The sequence below is a fragment of the Ahaetulla prasina genome, chromosome 3 (genome assembly GCF_028640845.1).
Source record: "Ahaetulla prasina isolate Xishuangbanna chromosome 3, ASM2864084v1, whole genome shotgun sequence".
Taxonomy (NCBI): Eukaryota; Metazoa; Chordata; class Lepidosauria; order Squamata; family Colubridae; genus Ahaetulla; species Ahaetulla prasina.
In genome coordinates this window covers 90855146-90882166 of record NC_080541.1, presented here as the reverse complement: position 1 = coordinate 90882166, position 27021 = coordinate 90855146, and the positions used below count along the sequence as shown (strand labels likewise).

General features: G+C 37.8%; 1 protein-coding gene across 2 annotated transcripts in view; it reads right to left on the bottom strand.

Annotated features, from left to right (window-relative positions):
• CDH9 (cadherin 9) overlaps positions 1 to 27021 on the bottom strand; it is a 156624-nt gene that overhangs the window by 64682 nt on the left and 64921 nt on the right. The window contains exons 3-4 of one of the 2 annotated variants that reach the window (XM_058178048.1): positions 13078 to 13197; positions 11171 to 11338 (exon numbers count right to left, since the gene is read on the bottom strand). In XM_058178048.1, the coding sequence (XP_058034031.1) occupies positions 11171 to 11338; positions 13078 to 13197 (288 nt within the window). The remainder of the gene's footprint in view (positions 1 to 11170; positions 11339 to 13077; positions 13198 to 27021) is intronic. The other variant, XM_058178049.1, reaches the window with a different exon arrangement.

Here is a 27021-nt window from a genome sequence, read left to right as displayed (position 1 = left end):
AGAACGAAAGTGGGAGAACTTTAAGCAAGTAGCCAAGCCGATTCCCCGATACTTTGTAACAAGCTTGAAAACAGCAAGAAAATGGAGGCGAATTGTTAACAAGTTAACGAGTGGAAAGCGAAAGTGATACTTTCAGCGTGTGCCTCTGCAGTTGGTAATTTGCATGTTACTTGCTGCTTTAACTCTTTGCTGCCTGCTGATAGAATCTAGGAGATTTTTAAATACTGCTTTAAAAGACTGTGTTTCTCAGAAGTTAAGAAGATTTAAAGTGAATATTAAGTTGGAAATAAATAAATAAATAATTTTATAGAAGATGGCAGCCAAACAATTAAAGTCTACTGTAACAAAGGGCTCTGGAACTTTATCAGCTGGTGCCTCTCCAGCTCATACAGCAGAGACTAGAACATTGAATTTAGAGCGTTACAAGAGAACTTAAAAGGCTTTATAGAAGAAAAATTTAAAGTAATAACTGATGAGATGTCTGAAATGAAAGAGCAGATATCAGAAATTCAAGTGGGAAATAAAGAAGTTAAAGAAGGATTTGTAATTGCAGTACAAAGTTTGGCAACAAATGTGATTTTATTAGAAGAGGAGGTTGAAGAAATTAAGCAACATAATTCAAAATTAGAAAATAAAATGGCTGAATTTCAAAGTAAAATGGAAAAACAGATGATGAAATAGTTTTGATACAATACAGAAATATGGAATTTGCTCTAAGAATCGTGGTCTGAAAGAGAATAAAGAAGAGGATTTAAGGGAATTTTTTTCTGAAGTATTTGCTGAGATATTAGCAGCTCGTCCAGCAGATGTGGCTTATCAAATTGATAAAATATATCGTGTGAATTCTTGGATAGCAAGGCAAAAAAAGTTGCCAAGGGATGTTGTTATTTATTTTACAAATAGAACAGTGAGAAATCAGATTTTGCAAGCCTCATATAAGGGGGAGAAGATTCAGATTGCTGGTCAGGATATTTTAATATTAAAGGAAATTCCACCAAAAATGTTAAGAGCTAGAAAGGAATTTGCCTTCCTGGTGAATGAACTTAAAAAACGTCAGATTGAATATAGATGGGATATTCCAACTGGTATAATAGTATATTATGCAGGGAAAGTACATCGTCTCAATACAGTTGGAAAAGCAGAGAATTTTATGTTGAGGCATTAAAGTTGGAAGTCTTTCTCCACTGGATGCTAGAAGAAGGAGACTGAAGTGAAGGAAAGAGAAGTGAAGCAGGTTCAAGAACAGATTGTGCGATGGAAGAAGATTTATTACAAGTGTTGGAAATACCTATGACGGGTCCAGATTCAAAAGAACAAAGGCTGACAAGAGCTGCTGCTAAACGCAAGGAACAAGAGATGAAGGCACAACAACAACTGGCAACTACTACAACGGAAACAGTGGGAGGAGCAAGGCCTAAAGCAAAATGTGATTTGGCTAGTGTTCCAAAAGTTTCCTTTGGCCGATAATGGCAATTAAACTATTATCTTGGAATGTTAATGGTTTGAATTCACCGCAGAAGAGAAGGAAAGTATTTCACTATTTGAAACAATTTGAAAATGACATTACTTGTTTACAAGAAACACATATTAGATCTTTAGACCAGAAATATTTGATAAATTCAAAACTGGGAGTACATTTTGTTGCCTCCTCTTTGGAGAAAAAAAATGGTTTAGTTATATATATAAAGAAGGATATATCAGCAAAATTAATTGAGGTGAATAAGCAAGGAAGATATATTGCTATTGAACTCTTGTTGGAGGAAAGAAGACATTATTAATAGGAGTTTATGCTCCAAATCAACAACAAGAAAATTTTTCAAGTTTTACATAAAAGAATAGTATTTTGGGATTATAAATCATATATATTAATGGGTGATTGGAATGGTGTGTTGGATACTCAAAAGACAAAAAGTTTAAGGAAGATATCAAGCGGGCGAAATTACCAAAGGCTTTTTGAAATGATGGAGGACTTGGAATTAAGAGATATTTGGAGAGAACATAATACAGAAGAGAGGATTTTACCTTCTTTTCTGATAGGCACCAATCATTTTCGAGGATTGATTTTATTTTGATTACTAATGATTTGTATTCTAGAGTGAAGAAGGCAGATTTGTTCAAGAACTTTATCTGATCATAGTCCAGTTTGGATTGAATTTGATCGGGAAAAGGAGGCTAGGAGATCATAGAGGTTGAATGAGAATTTGTTTAAATATGAACAAAATGTAAATGAATGTAAAAACAAATGAAAGAATTTTTATTATGAATATGAAAAAGAGACATCTATAGAGATGATTTGGGACTCAGTAAGGCTTATATGAGAGGAAATCTTATACAAATGAATATTAAATACAAAAATAAATTGCAGAAAAGAAAAAGGAACTGGAAGAGGAAATTAAAAGAAAGAACAATTATTGATAAATAGCCCAGGAAATAGTAAAATAAAAGAATCAATAAATATATTGAGAGGTCAGTTTAATATGTTGATGGCAGATCAAGTAGCAATTAATTTACAATATGTAAAACATAATACGTTTAATAATGCCAATAAGCCAGGAAGATGGCTTGCCTATTTAATAAGGAAAAAACAGAAATCACGAACGATTGATAAAATAGAATATAGGGTAAGGAAGTTTATCAAAAGAACTTGATTAAAAAAGCATTTTTAGAGTATTATAGTAAGTTATATTCTAGGGATATGGTTGATGATACAGAGATAGAAAGATATTTACAACAACAAAATATTTGTGAGCTTACAGAAAATCAAAGAGAAGAATTGAATCAATTAATTACTTCAGAGGAAATTTTCTTAGCAATTAAACAACTTAAAATCGGTAAAGCACCAGGAACAGATGGTTTAACAGCTGTTTATTATAAAAATTTACAAAATGAGATGGTTGAACCACTTAAAGAGTTATTTAATAAAATTCAAATGGGAGGAGATGTTCCCCCTTCATGGAGGACAGCCTTTATTTCGTTAATACCGAAGGAAGATCGAGATGGTATTAAAGCAGAGAATTATAGGCCTATATCACTTTTAAATACTGATTACAAGATATTTACCAAGATATTGGCTAATAGATTAATGCCAGTGATGAATCAAATAATTCATAATGATCAGTCAGGATTTATTAAGGGTAGGCAGATGAGATATAATGTGAGGCAAATCGTAAATTTACTTGAATATTTGGAACGAAACAACCAAGTATCAGCGGCATTCCTTTTTTTGGATGCTGAAAAAGCTTTTGATAGATTGGATTGGCAGTTTTTGTTTAAAGTAATAGAAAAAATGCAATTTGGGGATTATTTTATTCGTGCAATTAAAGCAATATATCAGAAGCAAACAGCACAAATAATAGTAAATGGTGGGTTAACAGAAACTTTTAAAATTGAGAAAGGGACGAGACAGGGATGTCCCTTGTCCCCATTACTTTTTATTTTAACTTTAGAAATTCTTCTGAATAACATACGTGGTTCCGATCGAATAAAGGGAATTAGAGTTAAACATCAAGATTATAGATTAAGAGCTTTTGCAGATGACCTGGTTGTTACTGTATCTCAACCAATATACTCAGTAACTGGTTTAAAAGATATAATTGGTCAGTATGGTAAAGTATCTGGATTTAAGGTGAATCAGCAAAAGACAAAGATGATAACTAAAAATATGAATATACAACAAAAAGAAGAGTTAGAAAGAACTTCAGGTTTTGAAATTGTTAGAAAGGTTAAATATTTAGGAATATATATTACAGCTTCAAATGTTAAATTATACAAAAATAATTATGAGGTATTGTGGCAGAAGGTATGGAAAGAAATGGAGAGTTGGAAGAAGTTACAACTATCTTTGCTGGGAAGAATAGCGGCTATAAAATGAATGTTTTGCCCAGGTTTTTGTTTTGTTTCAAATGATACCGGTGTTTAAGAATGATATTAAATTACAGGAATGGCAAAAGGGGATTAGTAAATTTGTATGGATGGGCAAAAAACCAAGAATAAAATTAAAAATAATGCAGGATATAAGGGAAAGGGGGGGGGTCTTAAAATGCCTAATTTAAAATTGTATTATGAAGCAGTTGTTTTATCATTAATTACTGATTGGATTAATTTAACTGAGGAAAGAGTTCTGAATATAGAAGGTTATGGTTTGTTATATGGGTGGCATGCCTATTTATTATATGATAAGAAAGTTGATAAAATATTTAAAAATAATATAATTAGAAATGCATTATTGAGGGTTTGGAGGAAATATCAATACAAATTAGATGGAAAGATTCCAATATGGGCAAACCCGAGACACATGATAGAAAATATAAATATATATCAAAAGATGGAGGTAGTTACTTATAAAGAACTTCTTTGTATGGAAAAGGGGGAGTTACAATTAAAATCTAGAGAAAAGATGGGGGAAGAAGGGAAAAATTATACATGGTTCCAATATGGACAACTACAAGCTAGATGGAAATTAGATCAAAAAATAGGTGTTAAGCAAATTGAGGATAATTTGTTAAAACAAATGAGAGATCAAGGTCAACAGCATATTAAGAGGTTGTATAATGTATTAGTAGAAATAGATTCAGAGACTGATTTGGTTAAGGATTGTATGATTAAGTGGGCACAAAATTTTCAGCAACCAATAATGTTGGAAACTTGGGAAAGAATTTGGGTGAGGAATGTTAAATTTACACAAGCGCAAAATATGAGAGAAAATTTTATAAGATGTTTTATAGATGGCATTTAGACCCCAAAAATTGTCATGTATGTATCCTAATGTACAGGCTAAATGCTGGAGATGTGATTGTGAAGATGCTACTTATTATCATATATGGTGGACTTGCAAAAAGTTAAAGCATTTTGGATTAAAGTATGGTGGATCATGCAGAATATTTTGAAAAGAAGATTAAGTTTACCCGCAGTTCTTTTACTAGGAATAATTATGGATTGTACAGCTATAGAGACTAAATTGATTCTGAACTTAATAACAGCCGCAAGACTTTTGATTGCTCAATATTGGAAGAAGAAGAATTACCTACAATTGAAGAATGGACTCTTAAAGTATCAAATCTGGCAGAAATGGCAAAATTTCTGCTTACTTGAAAGACTATACACAAGAAAAATATATTTTAGAATGGAAAATGTGGATTGATTATATTCAAAATAAGTATCAGATAAAAAATATCAAATAGCATATGAGTAAATTTAGGAATAATTTGTATTAGATATATTTTTGAAGGAGAGGGAATTGAGAGTGAATAAGCGTGAGAGACTGGAGATTATAATTTAGGAATTATTTTAGATTATGATTGTTAGTTTTGATACCCTGCATTTTGTTCTGGGAAGTCGGGGTGGGGGTGGGGTAAAGGGAAGGAATTGGGGGTTGAGGTTAGTGATGGAGTGATGGTTAATGTACAGGGATTATTGAAGATGTATAAATATAATTAATGTAGGGTCGGTCTGACCAGTTGCCATTTTAGAATGGTGGGAGGAAAAAGAGAGAGTAGGAGGTAGGAAGAGGAGAAGAGGAAGGAAGAGGGGTAGAAGAGGAGAAGAGTGTAGGGTGGAGGAGGAGAGGAGGTAGATAAGAGAAGGAGAGGAAGGTTTGGAAAGTAAAAGAAGGTAGAAGAGGGAAGAAGGTTAAAAAGGGGGGTGGTGACTGGACAGGCCCGACTAATTGTATATAACTGTACATTGGATGAATTATTTGATAAGATTGTAAAAATAAAACTTTTTTATAAAAAAAAAAATAAAATAAAAATGCAAATTTAAAAAAAAAACTGATTCAGAAAATATATTTTTGACCACATTCACATACACATTTGGGGGGGGGAGAGGAAGGGGGGAGAAGAAGAGATTATTGAATCAAGATTGATTTGCCTAATTGAGTGAATCTGACTGATTCAAATATAATTGTGGATGTTTTGTATACGCTAATATTTAATTCCTCACCCACCACTATTTTTATCCTCCAATTTATTCTCACATAAGCCATTATTTTTCATCTAGGGCAGAGGTGGTAATTAAAACAAGGTGTTATTTAAAAACAAGAAGTGGTTTCAACTACATTATAGTTATCTGACCCGTTGATGTAGAGGAACTGATTCAAGACAGTGTGAAATTAAGTTATGTACTTCCTCAAAAAAACCAAAAACAAAATTTTGTTTCTATCTTTGCAGGTCCCAGAATTTTGTTTGACAGATTGATATGATGTAACATATGGAACCTTGACAATTGTTGGTCTTAGTTGTCTTCAGAAATATCTCTGCCATTTAATGCATGAAAATTTAGTTAAGGCAATTTTATCTGGGCTGCAAAAGTCTAGACAGCCATTAAAAGGCAGTAATCATTTTCTGTTCCTCTTTGCTCCAATCTAGTAGTTCTCTTGACTATTTGCAGCCCAAATATGGTAGCTCTAAGTGACGGGATTCAATATTTCTTAATATTATGCTAATTTTACAGTACAGGTTTTTTTAATTTATTTGTTGACCAATTGCAAATACATTAAAGCAGATGGTAATTAAAATACCTCATTCTGAAGAAGGTTTACTGTTTGGTCTTGTATGATTTTGTCCACATGAGTTCTTTAGAAAATAATAAGAGCGGAAAAATCATTACCAAACACTTCTTCTTCCATTATGATGCTTTCGTTCTCATTATGATATTGCCACCAAGTAGCATATATTTTACAGCATATCACCTTACTCTGAGTTCAGCAGCTTGTTTGATTGATTATCCTATCACATCCCTGCATCTTAAGTAGACCTCTTACCCAAGTGATGAATGAAAATCAATACACATATTACACAAGTGTTATAAAAAATGAACTCAGACTAGAATTAGTGGACAGAATGCTCCGCGGTATGTAGCAGTTTGGAATCACATTGCTATGCAGCCTGTCCTATAGCTCAACTGCAGTAATTTTGACCTTGTTTCTAGGTACAGGAAGCAATGTAACCACTTACGCTTTGCAAGGCCATGGCCTTGGAACGAAGGAAGATGGATATTATTATGAAAACCATGATTGTAAAAATAACTACAAAAAAGGGTTGGCTTTCCCAACAATGTTTTCTATGGAAAATCCTGTAAACATATAGAAAACCAACATTTTTGATTTTTTTTTAAAGAATTGAAAATTAGATGGTAAACAATAATAAATCCATATAGGAATTCATAGCACTTGATCAGTAATCCAGAAAAATAGATTATATTGGGCAGAGAAGTTCTGTGTCCCTTCACTGTTGGATACAGGCACAGTCTGTTGGGGATGAGTCTGTGTTGTCTGCATCTCAAACTGGGATGCAGATGGTCCTGTAGTCTGCAATTTCTTCTGGAAATCTGTTCATATTCCCACACCATTTGAAGGATGTTCACCCCAAAGTTCCTAACTAAATGTCTATGGAGATTCTCAGTTATCCAGGTCATGGTTGTCCCAAAGGAAAAAGCATTGATTTCCAGGAAAAACTGCAGCCTTCAGTTTGAAATGCAGACAACACAGACTCATACCCACAGCCTACACATGTGAAGGAAGACAGGATGGATACATCGTGCAGAAAGCACAACTCTACAACTCAGTCCTTTCAGCAGTTCCAAGAAGGCTCCACACCCATTTGCACTACTCAGGTGATCCTGAGGATACAGTCAAATCTCCAAGTGGTCTCAATAACTCTCTAAAAGAATGCAAGTGACCAACTGTCTGCAAGGAATATAAATCCTTCCATTCCCACCATCCAGTCAGAGTTGAAGAATCTTCTTGGATGGCAAAGCGAAATGTCTTCAAAGAAAAACAGAAAGTCCAGTTGCCTCTTGAAAAAGCATCTTTCATTGAGGTACTTTTATTATTAATGAACATGTTTTCATCAAAATGATTGTAACTCTTATATTTCTGGATTGACTTTTTTTTTATTATTATTGGACATGGTTCCATCCAAATTAATGTAATGTTTTTGTTGAATTTTCCCAAACCGAGTTTTCCTGTGGTGAGTTGGCCGTGGTGAGTTGGCCATGGTGAGTTATCCCATTCTAGCCTCAGTCACCTTATTGGATTGGTCGAGCTGTCATCTAACTCCAGTTTAGTGATTTTATTCTCCAGAAGAACTAGAGAACTGTGCCTGCTTCTGGGATGCTACCAAATAGCTTCTGTATAGAGCAGTGCTATATAAAGCACTGAGCAGTGCTTTGGATGCTTCCTCTTGAGAGAAGTGATATTCAGGAAACATCAGTGGAGTGAGGCATGATGGGGGGAGAGGCCAAAGTGTGTGGAACCAGTGGAGTGGGAAACAATGTGAGGGGTGTTTTAGAGGATTGGGGAGACCCTGTTAACCATGTATGAGCTGGGGAGGTGGTGCAGAGTGGGCCTGTGCCAGACCTCCTGGGGCCTTCCCCACCCTGTGATAATGACCTCAGTGTGGAAATCTAAATGTAGGCACCTGACTTAATAACTGCCATGACTTACAGCCATAATTCTGGGATCAATTTAGGTCATAAATTGAGGACTACCTATAATCTATTAGTATTGAAACCTGTGGAATATAAGTGATAATTTCCATCATTCATAATTATTCCTGCAAGTTTCTTTGATGCAGCAAACAGCAAAGGGCAACACATTGTTGTCCCATTCATTCATGACTGTTCTATTTTCTATATGATACTATGATTAGTTGACTGCCTACATTTAGTTTTGTTTATTTAGCACATGAATTTATATACATTGAGCCTGTGATAAGAATGGATGATGAACTAGGAAAAAAAAAGATAATTTTTATCAAGGTTAGTTGTGTTGGTTGTTCCTTGACCACATTAGATAATATGTCTAGCTTTTTTTTTTTTTTTATATAAAAAGTTTTTATTGGTCAAAAAAGATTTATGCAAATACATATCAGGTATGGTAAATTTTCATTTTTCTTATACATGATAAGAATTTTACTCAAAATTTTAAACACATACAACAGCCATATGGCAAGCAGGTGATACGGAGTAGCTAAGTTTCAATCTTACATACACAATAAGGAAGGGTCAAGAATAATCAGAATATCATACGAAAGAGAATAAGGAAAACCAACACAATACCAAATATCTTTGTCACTTCCTAGTTTTGGATCTCAGAACTCTGGGTTCAGCCTGACCCAACTCCAGGGCCGCAACAGCGGCAGCCTCCCCCATGGTCTATAACCTCCCTTCTTCAATTCCTGGGTCATCTAAATCCAGGAGGCTTTGTGTTCCTCCACGAGGCGCAGCCTCCATAATTGTACTAATTTTTTCGTAATGCCCTCCCGGAAAATCATCAATCCCTCTGGCATCAGCCATCTGAAGCCCACTCCTTCTGGTACAATTTGCTTGATAAAAGTAATATTTCTTTCTCATTTCACGTACCTGTCTGGGAATCTGCCTCAGAATGGCTATCTCCCTGCCCCTATAAGTCAGTGCCCCACTCCTATGTTTTCTAAGAATTTCATCTCTCGTCTCTCTTTTCACAAATTTGACATGAACCTCTCTAGGAACTGCATGCGTGCGTGCATATTGTGAATTAACTCTATAAACTCGATCCACATCCCAATTCATAAAATCAACACCTCTCCCAAGAAATTCTCCCAACAGTTTAGTCACAACATCTCTCAAGTCTTCTTGGTCCACTTCTTCCAAATTTTGAAACCTAAGGAAATAAGACATTTTATCCATCTGTAGTCCAAGCACAGCATTGCTTGTCGCCTCCTCTTTCTGCACTGCCCGCATCTCACCCTCAGACCTTCCACTTTCTGCTTATTTTCTGCTGAGACTTGTTGAGTATCCTTTAAATCCTTTTGGATAGTCACAATTTCTGCTCTTATTTCATCCAGTTTCTTGTCCATATTAGATAACTTTTCCAGAATTCTCCATTTCTCCAGCAGTTGGTCTCTGACCTTTTGCCATTTAAAAAAAATTTTTCAAAATCCTCAGGCAAGCACAGTATCCTTATAATTTCCTCCGGATCCACCAGGGGGCACTCACAGGAGCAACGAGTCCAGAGTACAGTTAATCAACCAGGAAGCCGAGGGGAAGTGATGTCATCAAGATTCTCATAGTGAAGGCGGAAGCTGGACGCCACCATTGTTCCCCAGAGGGAGGGGGGGCCTCAAACCCTCCCTCCTAAATTTCTCCATCACCTCTTCTCTCCAGAGCTCCACAAAACCGGTAATCTTGTTATTTTAAGTTCTCCTCTCTCCAAAGTGATTCAGTACTCCTTCCAGTCGCAGGGGAGAAAACCCCCGCACTCGGAGTACTCCAGTCACGTTGCCGATATTCCTTCCTTCTTCATTCCTCAATTCTTCTCCGTTCCCTGTTCACCACCAGGCTGCTGCAATTATAAATCCAAAGCCCCGGTGTCACCGGGCACAGCGGCCCAGGCGACGACCAAAGTAATGGCCGCGGCCTGTGGCCTCCGAACCCCGCCGAGCCTAGGGCGCGCCAGCATCGGTCCCCCCAGTCCTGTATATCGGCTGGGGGACCCCTGGCGAGCCGTCCGTGCGGCAGGTGTCCTTTTCGGAACACCTGGCCCCTAAGGGCCTCGGCGGCGGCCGGATTCGGACACTGGAGGCAGGAGAAGCCTTCCAGACGTCCGTTGCCACCGGACACCGGAAGTCGTCTCTCAATATGTCTAGCTTTTATGAGTGGCAGTTTCAAATACACTGTTACCCCTAACTCTTTTGGAAACTGGAGAAGATTTTCTAACATCATCACTTCTAACATCCATTCTGCTTGATTAATTCATGAAACTGTCTAATTAATTGGGGCCCTTGAGGTACAAAATGGGTTGGAAGACATTTAAAACATCAAGCACAATTGCATAAAGCCTTTTTGCTACCTGAGAAAATAGGAACATTCCCATTCGATTTCAGGTCACTAATAGAGAAAATCTCAAACCAGGCATAACCAAGTGGAGCTGAGAATTCATCTCTATTTTATAGCACTCACTACACCAACAAGTAGAAAAGATTATTGTGTTTTTAGCATTTCAGGTTGTTCAATCCCATATGACTAAAATACCCCAATTTGAAAGCTTTAGTTTAAAGCAAGATATTTTTTTTAGACAAATATACATATTCTGCTACGACGTTACAGTAGCAATTCACTTGCAATGCTGTCACAGATGGTGAATGAATATAGTGACTTTTTGAAGATAACAGAATTATTAAATATCTCATACTCTGAGGGAATCGAGGTGGATTGTCATTGACATCAGTCAGGGTGATGTTCACCGTGGTGGTTCCTGATAATCCACCCATTTGGCCTCCCATATCCTTGGCTTGGATGACCACTTGGTACTGCTCTCGATTTTCTCGGCTCATATCTGGCAAAGCAGTCTTGATTATACCTTGTGGGGAAAAATAGAGAATAGAGGCAAAAGAAAATATGAAAAAAAGAGTATTTGTGCAGCTTAATGTTACAGTGAGAAAAAAATAGGGGAGTCCTATTTAGCCTGGCATTAAAAATCAATGTAATTATCTTTCTAGCAAAACAGAAAACAGGCTAAAATGGCTACATATGTTAGAATAAAAGGTGTGCTTATGTATGAGAGAGACAGTAAGTAAGAGAGATGGTGGGCGGGGGGAGAGGGAGAGGGAGAGGGAGAGAGAGAGAGATTTTAAAGCAAATCTTAGAGGACATAATGTACTGAATTTTTCAGAGTATAAGACTCACTGGAATATAAGATACACCTTAATTTTTGGGGAGGAAAATAAGAAAAAAGCTGATTGGCAGGTGGATCAGCCTCCAGGAATATCCCCGATCAGCTGTTCCCAGATATGAATTTTAACAGCAGGTTCCTTGGTTGTGAGCTCTGTGCATTACTTTTTTTTTTTGCTTTTTTTGCTTTTTTTTCTGCCTCTGAAAACTCCGTTTGAGAAGCTGGGTGAGGCTACATCGGAGTATAAGACGCACCCAGATTTTCACCCTCTTTTTTGGGGAAAAAAGATGCATCTTATACTCTGAAAAATATAGTAGGTATTTACAATCTTCTCCAAAATCCCAGAGAAGTACGATCTATCTATGAAGCAGATGTATCATTTCAATATATAAAAACACTTTCTAAATCAATCCTGTATGTAAATATTAAGCTATCACATGAGAAAAGAGAACTATTCTAATGTACTATATATTACATAGAGGAGAGGAAATGTGGCAATAACCATTTGCAGACTGTAATGGCACAATCCAACTTATCAATTTATCATTGTACTGTTGTCCTTGTTGCATGCAAACAATTCCTTCCTAGATCATTGTTAATTTTCAGGGTGAAAATAAAATATGGGACTTGAGATGATAAGGAAAGAGACAACATGTTTATCCACCTAGTTCTATCCTTCTCCCCATTATCTTTTTCATTATTTTTATGCTGACTGAGCAATGCACAAATTCACAGTGTGAAAGGCAAGACTGCTATTACTCAAACTTCTCTTACTTTGTTCCCCACAAACATCATTATGTATAAAGCAGTTTTACATTTTTAAGTGACCAGGCTTAGAACTGGGTTATGTGGGGGCTGAAGACTTTGTTTTGTTTTGTTTTGGTCTTTTGTGGCACATTAGCTATTTCAAAATGTCCTGCAACTCACGCAACTTAATTCCTCCAGCAGTTGCAGCTTCGCATTCACCATGCTCATGTAAACTATTTGCAAATTATGCCAGATGACCAGGTTGATGAATCAGCTGCTCTCCTGTAGTTCATGGAAAGTTTTCAGTTTGGCTTATCTAAGAGATGATTTCCACAGCCAGCTAAACTGACTGATAAGGCTGGCATTTGCTGAAGTCTCAAAGTTGACAAACTATTGTTCCAGAAAAAACACCATGAAAAATATTTCAATTTGCTTACCTCCGTCCCCAAGCCAAGAAGAGACAATAACAATTTTTTGCCCAACAATATTCCACCCCATATCTTGAAATTAACAGTCAACATTCCAGTTGAACAGGCATGTATAACAGTATTTGAATAAATCATTCAAAACAAAAGGTGCAAAAGATTGAAAAACTCATTAAAGCTGTCAGTTCCTATACATCACTGGAACAATGCAAAATTCAGATAACCAGAACAAAGCAAGTCAATGGATATTCTAACCTGTGTCTGGATCCACTGAGAAATATGGCTGACCCTGGAGGATACTATATATAATTTTGGCACTGTTGCCATAGTTGGAGTCATCAGCATCAGTCGCTGTTACTTGAATGACAGAAGTGCCTGAATAACAAGAAGAAGAAAAAAAAATGAAATTAAAGGAAAAAATTGTGTTGATATAAAGCCATTGGAGGAATGACATTTATACTTTAATAAAAATAAGTAACGGGATCCTCTGTCCGTCTATCTATCTATCTATCTATCTATCTATCTATCTATCTATCTATCTATCTATCTATTTATCTATTTATCTATTTACCAGATAGATGGTTTTGATTCAGAATGTGTTCAAGATCTAGTTGAGGACCCAATAGCAATTATGGTATGTTGTCACACACACACACACAAAAAAAACAATTTGGAAGGAGTTGATACAGAATCTCTGTCTGAATCAAGACCAAGTTCCGGACTGAAGGCTAAATTCTAATTGCAGTTGTTTTCCTTCAATATTAAGCGGCTGCTTTAAGAATCTGTTTTTAAAAAGTGTGACTAATAAAATACATCATTTATGTGGCAATAGGTTGCAATATGTTTAAAACAATCTCTTTGAAACTATTCAGGTACAGAACATTTAACCATTTAGGGAAATCATGATGACAAAATGGGAAATGGACATTAGCTATGGCATTGTTTAAAAAAGTGAATTTATTTACACATTTGTTTGGAAAGACATTTCCAAACCATTAGATGGCCTTAAGAAAGTTCTGTACCTAGCTTGGTTACAGACCAAGAAACTTTGCAATATAAGGATAAATAAAAAATATAACATAGAACAATTCTCCCATTTTCATATGAAGCAGATTGGAGATCTTTATTTCACCAATGGACAACATTTTCCCCACAGCTGAAAACAGTAAGATAGTTTAAAGATTGTAGCTAGATTGGGCAATATCTACAACCATCCAGAAGAGATTGCAGTAAAAATGACCAAAGGTGTATAGCAAATGTTTTCAGGCACTAAACTTAGAGACAATTCACTTTTAAAGATGTTGCTAATTATACACTCCTATTTATTGGGCACAAAGGAGGATTGTTTGGGCATCATTCCTAACTCAGTTGGAATATGGGTTTAGTTATGACTGTCTGCACTTTCAGGAAAATAATCAACATTGTCATCAACTGCAAGGTCTTTTGAATTAATTGAAGAATGCTGCAGTTGTATCGGCCACCATTAGTACCCTAGAGATGGAATGAGAGGGTACAACTGAAAAGTTATTTTGTATTCCACAATAACAATATAAAAAACCAATTAAAAATTAATAGAAGCAACTAATAAAAACAACAGGAATTAAACCAATCTTATATTAAAAGTCATTCAAAGCCAAGTGAAGCAAAGAAATGCTTTTTGCTGCTTGCCTAAATATCATTATGGATGAAGCTGCTTTAAACTCCCTTGAGAGAGAATGGCATAATTGAGTTTTAGCTTCAGAAAAGAGCAAAACCACTGCCCTAAAGTGGAGGATCCCAAATGAGTTGAGATATGCAATTAAACTTGTCTGAAATGGCCTGGGGAAGGCTTTTTTTTCCTTTTTTCATAACAACAAAATGGACCCCTGAATGTATTTAGTATGAACTATTGTCATTTTCTTATGAGAACATTAGTAATATTTTAGTATAGAAAAAAATGAACAATGTGGTGTTCAGATAAATGCCAAACCTGTTATTTCTATGGGGGAGCTAAAGAAGAACAAATCCCAATATCATACACTATTTAGCAAACAACTGATAACAGATTAACAGAGTTGGAACTTGGAAGGGACTTTGCAGATGATCTAGTCCAACCCCCTGCCCAAGCAGGAGACCCTACATCTGCCTCTACCAGGGGTGAAATCCAGCAGGTCCTGACCGGTTCTGGAGAACTGGTTGTGGAAAATTTGAGTAGTTCAGAGAACCGGCAAATACCATCTCTGGCTGGCCCCAGAGTGGGGTGGGAATGGAGATTTTGCAATATTCTTCCCCCAGGAGTGGGGAGGAAATGGGGATTTTGCAGTATCCTTCTCCTGCCACTCCCACCAAGCCACGCCGACCAAGTCACACCACGCCACACCTACAGAACCAGTAGTAAAAATATCTGGATTTCACCATTGGCCTCTATCTAGCATTGAACTCACAACCTCCTGATTGTGAAACAAGAGGTCCACCTCTAGGCCACTGCAGTCAGCAAGTGACTTAAAGTGTAATTCCTCTGATGGTTCTATGGCTTGAGTAATTGGAGTATGAAATGATGATTCTGGAATTGATGGCACACAGAAGTACCTAGCATTATGGGTTACCTATTCTTTTAAGCCAAAGGGCACCACTTCAATTTGTAGTGTTTCCCAAGAAATATTCTCACTGCATCTTTCTTCTGAATTTGAATGTTTATGATTGAACGAAGAAGCAGATATCAGAGTTGTTTAAAGTACAGAAATAGTTTGCATCTGGTACATTAAAACTGAAACCATCAGAGACAGTTATACAAAACAACAAAGATCTGGAGGAAATTATTATAAATTGGACTAGTTTTCACGAAAAACATATATGGTATCTTAGGAGATTACTACTGTACATGAAAAAACTTTATATATTAGGCATAGTTGTAAATAAAAAATAAAAGTTGTAAAGTATAAACACACACACACACACACACACACAGACACAGAGAGAGAGAGAGATGGAGAGAGAATAATTATTTCATTTGAATACAAAGCAGAAAAAAGAGTCTTGAGTGTTAACAAGGTTGATACTATATGGTACAAAGCTATTGCAGAATCTAGTTGTCTTGCTTTGGATACCATGAAGCCTCTTCCATGAAGGTAACAAAAAAACCCAAAAAACAACAACAACACCAGTCATTAAAAAGGATGTGTAGTGTTCCTGACAATACCATGGACCCTGGTCAAGCTATGTCCTGGATAAAAGGGAAAGAACTTCCAATAATCATCTATGCCATCCTCACCACTCTCTGCACAGCCTTCCTGTCTGAAACAGTAAGACTTTCAAACCACACAGTAACACAGTATGACAGGATGCTTTCAATAGTCCTTCTATAGAAGGTGATAACGACAGGTGAAGGAAGATGTGCTCTTCTCATATAAATTGTTAGCATAATTAACCCTCTTAATTTTTCTACCAACATTTACTGCATACTTAGTGACTGACATCTCTAAAGTGTGAATAGCCTGCAGTGAAAAAACAATTTATCTGAAGTGGTATGAAAGTCTCAGTAACACCAATTTTTAATAGCTCAATCAAATATGCAACCATAACACAACACCTATTAAATAGCAATCATGTGTATCATGTGCCTAACATTATTCAGTAATGCATGAGGGTTTGTATCCACAGATACTACTGACAAATCAAAAACCAATCAGATGAGTCCACATAGACTTTTTTTTTTTAGTTTCAAGTACTGATAATCTTATATATAAATTGGTGTAGTGATTAAGACATCAGGTAAGAAACAGGAGACTGTGAATTCCATCTTAGACAAAAAGCCAGCAATGTCCTTGGGCTATTCACTATGCCTCAGCCTTAGGAAGGAGAAAATGACAGTTTTGAAATCTTCCCAAGAAAAGTGCAGGTACTGTCTAGGCCCGTGATGGTGAATCTATGGCACACGTGCCACAGGTGGCATGTGTAGCCATATAAGTCAGCACGCGAGCTCAGCTCCGGCGTGCATGTACGCACTGGCTAGCTGATTTTCAGGCCTTCTGGGCCCACCAGAAGTAAGGAAACAGGCTGTTTCCAGCCACTGGAGGGCCTCAGGGGGTTGTGAGGAAGGCCTGTTTTTTTCTCTCTCACCTGGCTCCAAAGCCTCTCTAGGTTTCAGGAGGGCAAAAACGGCCTTCCCTACCCCCCTTCCCTACCCCCCTACCAGAAGTTGGAAAATGGGCCATTTCTGGCATCCGGAGGACCTCTGGGGGGGCATTTTTGCCATCCCCAGACTCCTAGAGAGGTCCTGGAGGCTGGGGACAACACAAAAAATGGGCCTTCTGGTCCCACTGGAAGTTGGCAAAATGGGCCGTTTTCGGCCTCCGATGGACTTCCAGGGGGGTGGGGAAAGTGGTTTTCACTCCCCAGACTCCTAGAGGACTCCTCAACCATTGAGGACCTGTATACTGCACGAATCAAGAAGAGGGCTGTGAAAATATTTACAGATCCCTCACATCCTGGACATAAACTGTTTCAATTCCTTCCCTCAAAACGACGCTATAGAGCACTGCACACCAGAACAATTAGACACAAGAACAGTTTTTTCCCAAAGGCCATCACTCTGCTAAACAAATAATTCCCTCAACACTGTCAAACTATTTACTAAATCTACACTACTATTAATCTTCTCATCATTCCCATCACCAATCTCTTTCCACTTATGACTGTATGACTGTAACTTTTGTTGTTTATCATTAAGTGTTAAATTATACCCTATGACCATCATTTGTGTTGTAAATGTTAAATGTTGTACCTTGATGAAGGTATCTTTTAAGGGACAGAGACGAATGCGGAAGCTGCGGTGGTCAACACCAGCGCCAACGCTGCAAGTTTAAGGACGCGACATGTCGGCGGTGTGGGAAGAAAGGGCACCTAGCTCAAGTTTGTCGAGCGCCCAACCTTCCGCCGAAAATTCAAATCGGCCAATCAGGCGCGGAATCGGCAAGGCGACCGCGATTGGCTCAAACAAAAAGGCGCGGATTCAACCAAACAACTGTGGTCATAGGCCGCTACCAACCAAAGTGGAGAAGAAGATCTTCACCAAACCAAAAATAGAGGGAGTACGGTGCCGGCTTGAAGTAGACACGGATCAGCGATCACCATCATGTCCTGGGACACTTTGGCGAAGTCGCTGCCGTCCGTCGCGAGCGCCACCTGCAAGCACAACGGCTACGAGTCCACGACTACCAGGGAATCGCATCCCTGTTCGAGGGACCACCTCCGTCCGAGTCGAGTACGGTCCACACAAGAAGACCCTGCCCATCACGATCGTCGAAGGACCCTGCCCAGTCTGTTGGGACTAGACTGGTTTCGTGCCCTGGGCATGGGAGTGACTGGCATCTACAGAAGTGACTGTAACCTGAAAGACATTCTCTTTAACGAGTTCAAGATGTCTTCAAGGACTGCCTGGGCAAGTACAAGGGGACCCCTATTTCCTTCAACTTAGACCCCAGGTAGCCCCCATTAGGCTTAAGGCGAGGAGAGTCCTTTGCCCTAAAACCAAAATCGATAAGGAGCTAGATAAGCTCATAAATCAGGGATTTTGGTGCCAGTCGATCACGCAAAGTGGGAGGCGCCAATCGTCACCCCAATAAAGCCGGACGGGTCAATTAGAATTTGCGCTGACTACAAGGCGACGCTTAACAAAGCCTTACAGAAAAGCGCTTACCGGTTCCGTGGTGCAACACTTATTGCACTCTTTGGGGCAAGGGCAAGTCTTTGCAAAGTTAGACTTGGCCCAAGCCTACCAACAACTGCCCGTGAGACGCCCGCACAGCCGAAGCCCAAACGATTGTAACGCACAGGGGGGCCTTCAAGTGCACCCGATTGCAATTTGGGGTCAGTGTGGCACCAGGGCTGTTCCAAAACCTAATGGAACGACTACTGCAGGGGCTCCCAGGGGTAGTCCCCTACTTCGATGATGTCCTAATTTCAGGGGAAAACATAGAGGAATTGGGGGAGCGGTTAAGAAAGGTTTTGGGCATTTTCCGGACAGCCGGATTAAAAGTCAAGGCAAACAAATGCCAGATAGGGGTCGAATCCGTCGATTTCTTGGGCTACCGGATAGACAAGAAAGGAATTCACCCTACTGAGAGCAAGGTCAAGGCAATTAGGAAGGCTCCAGCGCCCAAAAACAAAGCAGAGCTGCAGGCATTCCTGGGGTTGGTGAATTTTTACGCGGTCTTTTTAAAGAACAAAGCAACCGTTGCGGAACCGCTGCATAGGCTCTTAGGAAAAAATACTGTTTGGTCTTGGGGAAAGTCGGAAAATAGGGCTTTTGAAGCAGTAAAGAACCTGCTCTCAAGTGATAGCCTGCTCATCCAATATCACAACTCATTACCCTAGTGCTGGTTTGCGATGCCTCCCTTATGGGGTGGGGCTGTACTCAGCCATAGACTTCCAAAGCGGCACAGAAGCCCCTATAGCTTTTACTCTAGAACGATGTCCTCCCAGAGAGGAACTACAGCCAATTAGATAAAGAAGCACTAGCCATTGTGTCAGGGGTTAAAAATTCCACGAATATGTCTTTGGGCGGATTTTGAAATCGTGACTGACCACAGACCGCTACTAGGATACTGGCTGGCGACCCAACGCCTGTGGCACTTTCGCCACGCCTGACCCGATGGACTATATTCTTGGCAGCTTATTCGTACAAGCTGCAGCATCGACCAGGAAAAGAAGTGGGGCATGCAGGCGCGTTAAGCCGATGCCCACTACCAGGGCGATCGAAGACCCCACCGGGACGCCCATCCTACTTATTGACTCTTTGGACTCTGGCCCAGTCACATCTAAGGAAGTGGCTCGGGCATCATACCGGACATTGTGTTAAGGACTGTACTCGGTTGGGTACAGAGAGGGTGGCCGCTGCGCGGGCAAGCAGTTCAAGAATTTGTTAAAAAGCGTGATGAGCTCTCGGCTCAAGGGGTGCCTGTTATGGGGTGATCGTGTAATAATTCCTGATAAATTAAGGGAAAGGTATTGGACCTCCTCCACGAGGTCACCCAGGGATCGTAAGGATGAAGGGTTAGCTAGAAGCTATGTGTGGTGGCCACTCATGGGCAGAGATTGCTGAGAGGGTAGGGAAATGCCAGGCTTGCCAAGAGTCAGACCTCTACCCCCAACAGCCCCAGTCAGGAATGGGAAAAGCCCCAAGGGCCCTGGTCAAGAATCCACATTGATTTTGCTGGCCCTTTCCACGGCCAAACGTTCCTAGTGGTTGTGGATGCATTCTCTAAATGGTTGGAGATCATACTCATGAAATCCACTACGGCCGAGCAGTAATCGCAGCCCTCGCCATCTATTCGCAACTCACGGGTTGCGGACACTCTGGTGTCCGACAATGAGCCGCAATTCACGGCAGCCCAGTTTGAAGAATACCTGGCAGAGGAGGGCATCCGACATGCCCTCTCTGCGCCTTTCCACCCTGCGTCGAATGGCCTTGCAGGCGTTCCGTCCGGGCGCTAAGGAGGCGTGTCAGGCTCAAGCCAGGTGACTGGCAAACAAAGATAGATTTCTTTCTGGCCGTTCAGCACAGAACCCCAAGCACGGCTACAGGCAGAAGCCCAGCGAATTGTTGATGGGGCGGAAACTCCGGTGCCCACTTGACCGTTTGAATCCCCATTACACACCAGAGGGTTACAAGGGGAACTAGAAAAACAAGGAAATGGGCATAGGCGACCGGTGTGGGCCCAAACTATGGGGGCGGCCCTAGTTGGCTGCAGGACAAATCATAAAGACAACCGGCCCAAAATCGTATTTGGTAGAGCTACAAGACAACCGAGTGTGGGCGCCACATAGATCAGATAAGGAAGCGAATAACTGATCAAACCGAACCAAAGCGAGACAGATATGACCAATACCAATTTGAACCCACAGCTGACAATGACCGGGAGGCGCAAGACTTAGCTGAGGTCCCAGAGTTCCAGCGGCGCCATCAGGTTCCCGAGGGAACAGCAGGAAAATTCAAAAATTAATCCAAGGCGGATGGCCAAGAAAAAGTCTGCAATAATCCAGGGCCCGTTGGCCTAGAGAAAGAGCTGGGAGGAGAAAACAGCCCCTCCGACCAGCTCAAAACTCACCAGAACTGAACCGCGCAGGTCAGAAAGAACTAGGAGGCATGAGGTTATTTGCGTGACTACGTCGAAAAATAACATGTAAATAAAAATATAACAGCAGATATGTCCTACATTCCATAGACATCAGGTTTATTTTCACTTTGTTTTCTTATGTTTTTAAAATGTTAAAATCAACATAATGTAATTTTGCACTTGAGTTGGATTTAGAGGGGATACAAAGAGACAATTTTAGGAGACTAGCTTTTGTTGTGGTCTGAATTCCATTTGGGCCCAAAAAAATCCTCAAATTCCACTGTGGCCTGTATTAACAGTGAAAATTATAATAAATTTCATTTATTATATGCCAGTACCACTTTTCCTTTCAGTATGAAGGTACTGTCATGAAAATTAGTCTCTAATACAATTATTATTATTGTAGTGTTTTATTTTATTTTATTTATTTTATTTTATTTTATTTTATTTTATTTTATTATTTTAATTTATTTTATTTTATTTTATTTTATGTTATGTTATGTTATGTTATTTTATTTTATTTTATTTTATTTTATTATTTTATTTTATTTATTTTATTTTATTTTATTTTATTATTTTATTTATTTTATTTTATTTTATTATTTTATTTTATTTTATTTTATTTTATTTTATTTTATTATTTTATTTTATTTTATTTTATTTTATTTTATTATTTTATTTTATTTTATTTTATTTTATTTTATTTTATTATTTTATTTTATTTAATTTAATTTTATTATTTTATTATTTATTTTATTTTATTATTTTATTATTTTATTTTATTTTATTATTTTATTTTATTTTATTATTTTATTTTATTTTTTTATTTTATATTTTATTTTATTTTATTATTTTATTTTATATTTTATTTTATTATTTTATTTTATCTCATTTTATTTTATTTTATTATTTTACTGTTTTGTTTTCTTATGTTTTAAAATGTTAAATTATACCCTATGACCATCATTTGTGTTGTAAATGTTAAATGTTGTACCTTGATGAAGGTATCTTTTCTTTTATGTACACTGAGAGCATATGCACCAAGACAAATTCCTTGTGTGTCCAACCACACTTGGCCAATAAATTCTATTCTATTCTATTCTATTCTATTCTATTCTATTCTGTTCTGTTCTGTTCTGTTCTGTTCTGTTCTGTTCTGTTCTGTTCTGTTCTGTTCTATTCTATTCTATTCTAGAAAGGCTCTGGGGCCAGGTGAGAGATAAAAACTGGCCTACCGGGCAATCATGTGCCAGGAGTGGGGGAAATGGGGTGGGGGTGGGGTTGCACATACATGCACAGGGGTGGGGCACATAAAATTATGGGTGTGGGCACACACACACTTGACCTCCCTGCCCCCTTCCTGGCACGCGATGGCAAAAAGGTTAGCCATCACTGGTTTAGGCAATTCCAGGTGTCAACAATGACTATATCATAATCTCTTTTTTTTTAATCTGTCTCTACCTATAATTTTTTTCTTCTTATTTGTCCAAACACCAACTTTACCATGATCATTTCTATTTTAATTCTGATGCTAGTTGTGCTAAAGCTATATTTTCATTCCAGCCACGTTTGCAGTTGAGATTGTGATTTAATTTAATGTCAACAAATTTCAAGCCCAAATTTTATGTCACGTGTTCCTTTTCCATTAGTGGTTTATGATGATGGTAATGATAAAGTCAAATGGTAATTTTATAATTTAATACCATTTATCATTTACTTAAAATGATAAATTCAAATGCCTATGACCTGTGTTGATAGCTACTCAGGATTCAACCAGTAATGAGGACTAATTTAGCATGCTTTCCAAAAGATAAAATATAACAGCAGATATGTCCTACATTCCATAGACATCAGGTTTATTTTCACTTTGTTTTCTTATGTTTTTAAAATGTTAAAATCAACATAATGTAATTTTGCACTTGAGTTGGATTTAGAGGGGATACAAAGAGACAATTTTAGGAGACTAGCTTTTGTTGTGGTCTGAATTCCATTTGGGCCCAAAAAAATCCTCAAATTCCACTGTGGCCTGTATTAACAGTGAAAATTATAATAAATTTCATTTATTATATGCCAGTACCACTTTTCTTTTCAGTATGAAGGTACTGTCATGAAAATTAGTCTATAATACAATTATTATTATTTTTTATGAAGTAAGTAGCTCAGTTACAAAAAGTGAGAGATGTTTGCAGTTCCTTTCCATTTTGGGTTGTGGAGATATATACTCCTGCCCTTCTCAAAACTATGCTGTAAATTTCTTCTTAGCTTTCTGTGAGCAGATTTCATCTCTCCCTGAGGAGATTAAAGATAATTCCTTCAGATGGAAAGTTCCCTAGGCAGACAATGAGGTGGACTACTTTAATTTTCTCATCTGGGTGAGGTCATTTCAAGATGGAGTGCAAGATCTTTTCTACATGTTGTCAGTGAAAAATTACTGCAACTTCCAGAGGATATTATAAGAGAAGAAACATTTCTTTCCCTCAACAAAATTCATAATGCTGTTAACCTCCATCATATCCTTCTACCGGTATGTTTCTTTTCCCCAAAGAGAATGGCATAGGAATGGTGTTCCAATTAAGTTACAATAGCAATCTCACATATTTAAATTCTATTTTAGTCTAATAATATATGTGGAGGCCAAAACATATGTGACTCAAATGAGAGCATATAAAATTTAAGCTTTAAAATACTCACCGAGCTTCTACCTTTCTAGGATCCACCTGTTGATTTTAAACCGCAGTTCTGAATTTCTTGTCTCTTTTTACAATTTTACCCACAATGAATCCATAACAATCATTACTTTTTTTGAGTAAAAAGTCAAACTAAAATCTTGGACTTCAAGACAGCTGATTTCAATAAATTTAGAGAGAATTTGAGAAGGATTCCATTGATGAGAATCCTCAAAGGAAAAACAACCTAAGAAACTTGGGAAATTTTGAAAAGTAAGATTATAAAAGCCCAGCCTTGCAAAATTACAATGAAGAAGAAAAATAAGAGATGTTAAAAGAAACTAGCATGGCTCCACAGAAAACTCTGATAAACTTAAACACAAAAAAGGGCATGTATAAAAAGTGGAAAGAGGAGCACATAACTAAGGCAGAATATCAGCAAATAGCCTCAACCTGCAAACATCAAGTCAGGAAAGCTAAGGACCAAAATGAGCTAAGGCTTGCACAAAAGTTAAAGATAATAGGGGGGAAAAAAGAGCTTCTTTCAACATGTAAAAAGCAAGAAAAAAGTCAAGGAAATGATTGGTTCATTAATAGGAGAGAATACAAGAAGGTAATGAGCAGCCGAGAGAAAGCAGGACTGCTTAACTCATTTCTGCATCTGTCCAACCTATCAAGAAAAAAAATACTGTAAAATGCAGGTTATGAATTCCAATCAAAATAAGCAAGAAAATGTAAGAGAATATTTATCTATTCTAGATGAGTTCAAATCACTAGGGCCAACTGGATTATACCCCAAGATTCTGAAAGAATTGGCAGATGTGAACTCAGAACCAGTGAATCATATATTTCAAAGAACCTGGAGCACCAGGGAAATACCAGATGACTGGAAAAGGCTGATGTAGTTCCCATCTTCAAAAAATAAATAAATAAATAAATAAATAAAAGGGTGGGGGGGAATCCAGAAAATTACGGGTCAGTCAGCCTTACATCAATACCTGAAAAGATTCCTGAAAAGATTAAAAGATAAGCAATGAATCTGCAAACACCTGCAAACAAAATCCTAACCAGAAGTCACCATGGGTTTGTAAAAACAGATCATGCCAAACACATCTTATTGCATTCTTTGACAAAGTGACAAAATTAGTGGACCAGCAAAATGCTGTGGATATAATTTGTTTGGACTTCAGTAAGGCATTGATATAGACCACAACCTACTATTTGATAAAATAGAATAAATGTGGGTTAGACAGCATCACCATCAGATGGGTTTGTAATTGGCTCACCTATTGCATTCAACATGCAGTCCTTCATGGAACTGTATCTCCATGGGGCAAAATATGCAGTGGGGTAACCCAAGACTCTGTCATAGGACCAATACTAATCAGTGATTTAAAGAAGGAGATAGAAGGGGAACTCATCAAATTTGCAGACAACACCAAGTTGGCAGAAACAGCCAATACTCCAGAAGGCTCAAGATACAGAAGGATCTTGATAGATCTGAACCCTGTGCCCTATCTAACAATATGAAATTCAAAGTAGAGAAAAGAAAGTTTTTACATTTAGGCAAGAAAAGCCAAATGATCAAATATAGAATAGGTGGTACCTGACTCAACAGTAGTAACTGCAAGGGGATCTTGGAGTCCTAAACAATCACTTGAGCCAGCAGTATGCTGCAGCTGCCATGCAGTCCTAGGCTACTTTAATTGAGGGATTGAATTAAGGCCATGTGAAGTTCTAATACCATTTTACAATGCCTTGGTAAGACCACATTTGGAATATTGAATCCAGTTTTGGTCACCATGATATAAAAAAGATGTTGAAATCCTAGAAAGTGAACGGAGAAGAGCAACAAAGATGATTAGGGGACTGGAGGATAAAACATACAAAGAACAGTTGCAGGAATTGAGTATATCTAGTATAATAAAAAGAAGGATTAGGTCCCTTCCAAATATGTTATTCTGTAAAAGTGAGGTAACATTTTACCCTCAGACATGTACAGTAACAAACATGCCGAAATGTTTGCAGTCTTTTAATGTTTTATCTATTCTGTGCACCAGAGCCTAATTTTTTAAATTGGAACTGACATGGTGGTATAACTAAAACAAGCTGCTATTATTACTCCACAATGCACTTGTTGTGAAGTGAATTTGAATTAGTCAGCACGGGAGACTCCTGCCCTTCTGTTAATGAAGCATTTCTATGGTGGTGGCAAATAGTCATGACAACAGTCAAATTGAGGTGTTATTTCCAAATGGAAAGAAAATGTTTATTAATTTAACATGCCAGTCTTCAAGGAAGCATCTGGTTGCAGCTGTAGTTTGATATTTTATGGCCCTAGTAGGTGAAGGTTAAAAAGAATTGTCAATTCAAAGAAAAATCCTGAATTCTGATTCACAGAATATGCCAAGCTTATCCTTATTATATAGTTTGGAAGCCTGTGTTTTAGATGTCTCAATCACTAACCAAACTCTAAACTTAACTTTTAGAAAATGAGATTTGTCTTAATATTTAGTGGAGACTTACGACTGCAAGAGGCATTGAAGACTATTGATGCTGCTGTTATTATTATGTTTATTGGAAGAGACAAAATTCATGCTATTGTTTTCTGTTTGGCACGTAGATTTGTTACTGAATCATCTTTTCTATTTACAGTTTAATGGCTGGTGGTAGTTCTAGGGCAGGGGTGTCAAACTCTCATAGTCACAGTGGTGTCACATGATGTATCGCGACTTCTCCCCCTTTGCTAAACTGGGTATGGGCGTGGCCAGTATGTGACACATCCAGCCCTCCGGCCGGGAGTTTGACACCCCTGTTCTAGTGTTTCTTGGAAAGACTGTTATGTAGAGCTGGATAAGAAATTTAGCCTATGCATACATATATTAATTTTGTATTTGCTGTATATAGAGGACAGACTCTGAAGTGTAGTGCCTACTAAAATCTGTTTAATTTCCCATATGTTTCAATAAAGCTGGCAATATACTGTAACAAGTTACTTCCTGACCTGCACATTAGATTAGTAATTTAAAGCTGATTTTGGGCAGAAACCAATATAATGAATTTTAATAGGGAGAAGTACAAAGTCCAATATTTGGTAGGAAAAATCAAAGGCATTGACTATAGCATGGGGGAGACTGCTTTGAGCAGCAGCACATGGAGAAAGGATCTTGGTGCCTTAATTAAACATGAACTATAACTGCAAAACAAGCAAATACAGTTCTAAGATGCATCAATAGAGTGTGTCAGGGTCAGGAGAAGTCATTGTTCATCCATAGTCTGTATTGGTTAAAATATCAAGTCCTAGTCTGGGCATGCATTTTTAGAAAAGTGTTGATAAAATGGAGGAGGTCCAGAAGAGATTTATTAAGGGAATAAGGGGCCTGGAAGAATAAAAATCTCCATGAAATAGTTGGAAGCAACTTATTCAGTGCTTATTT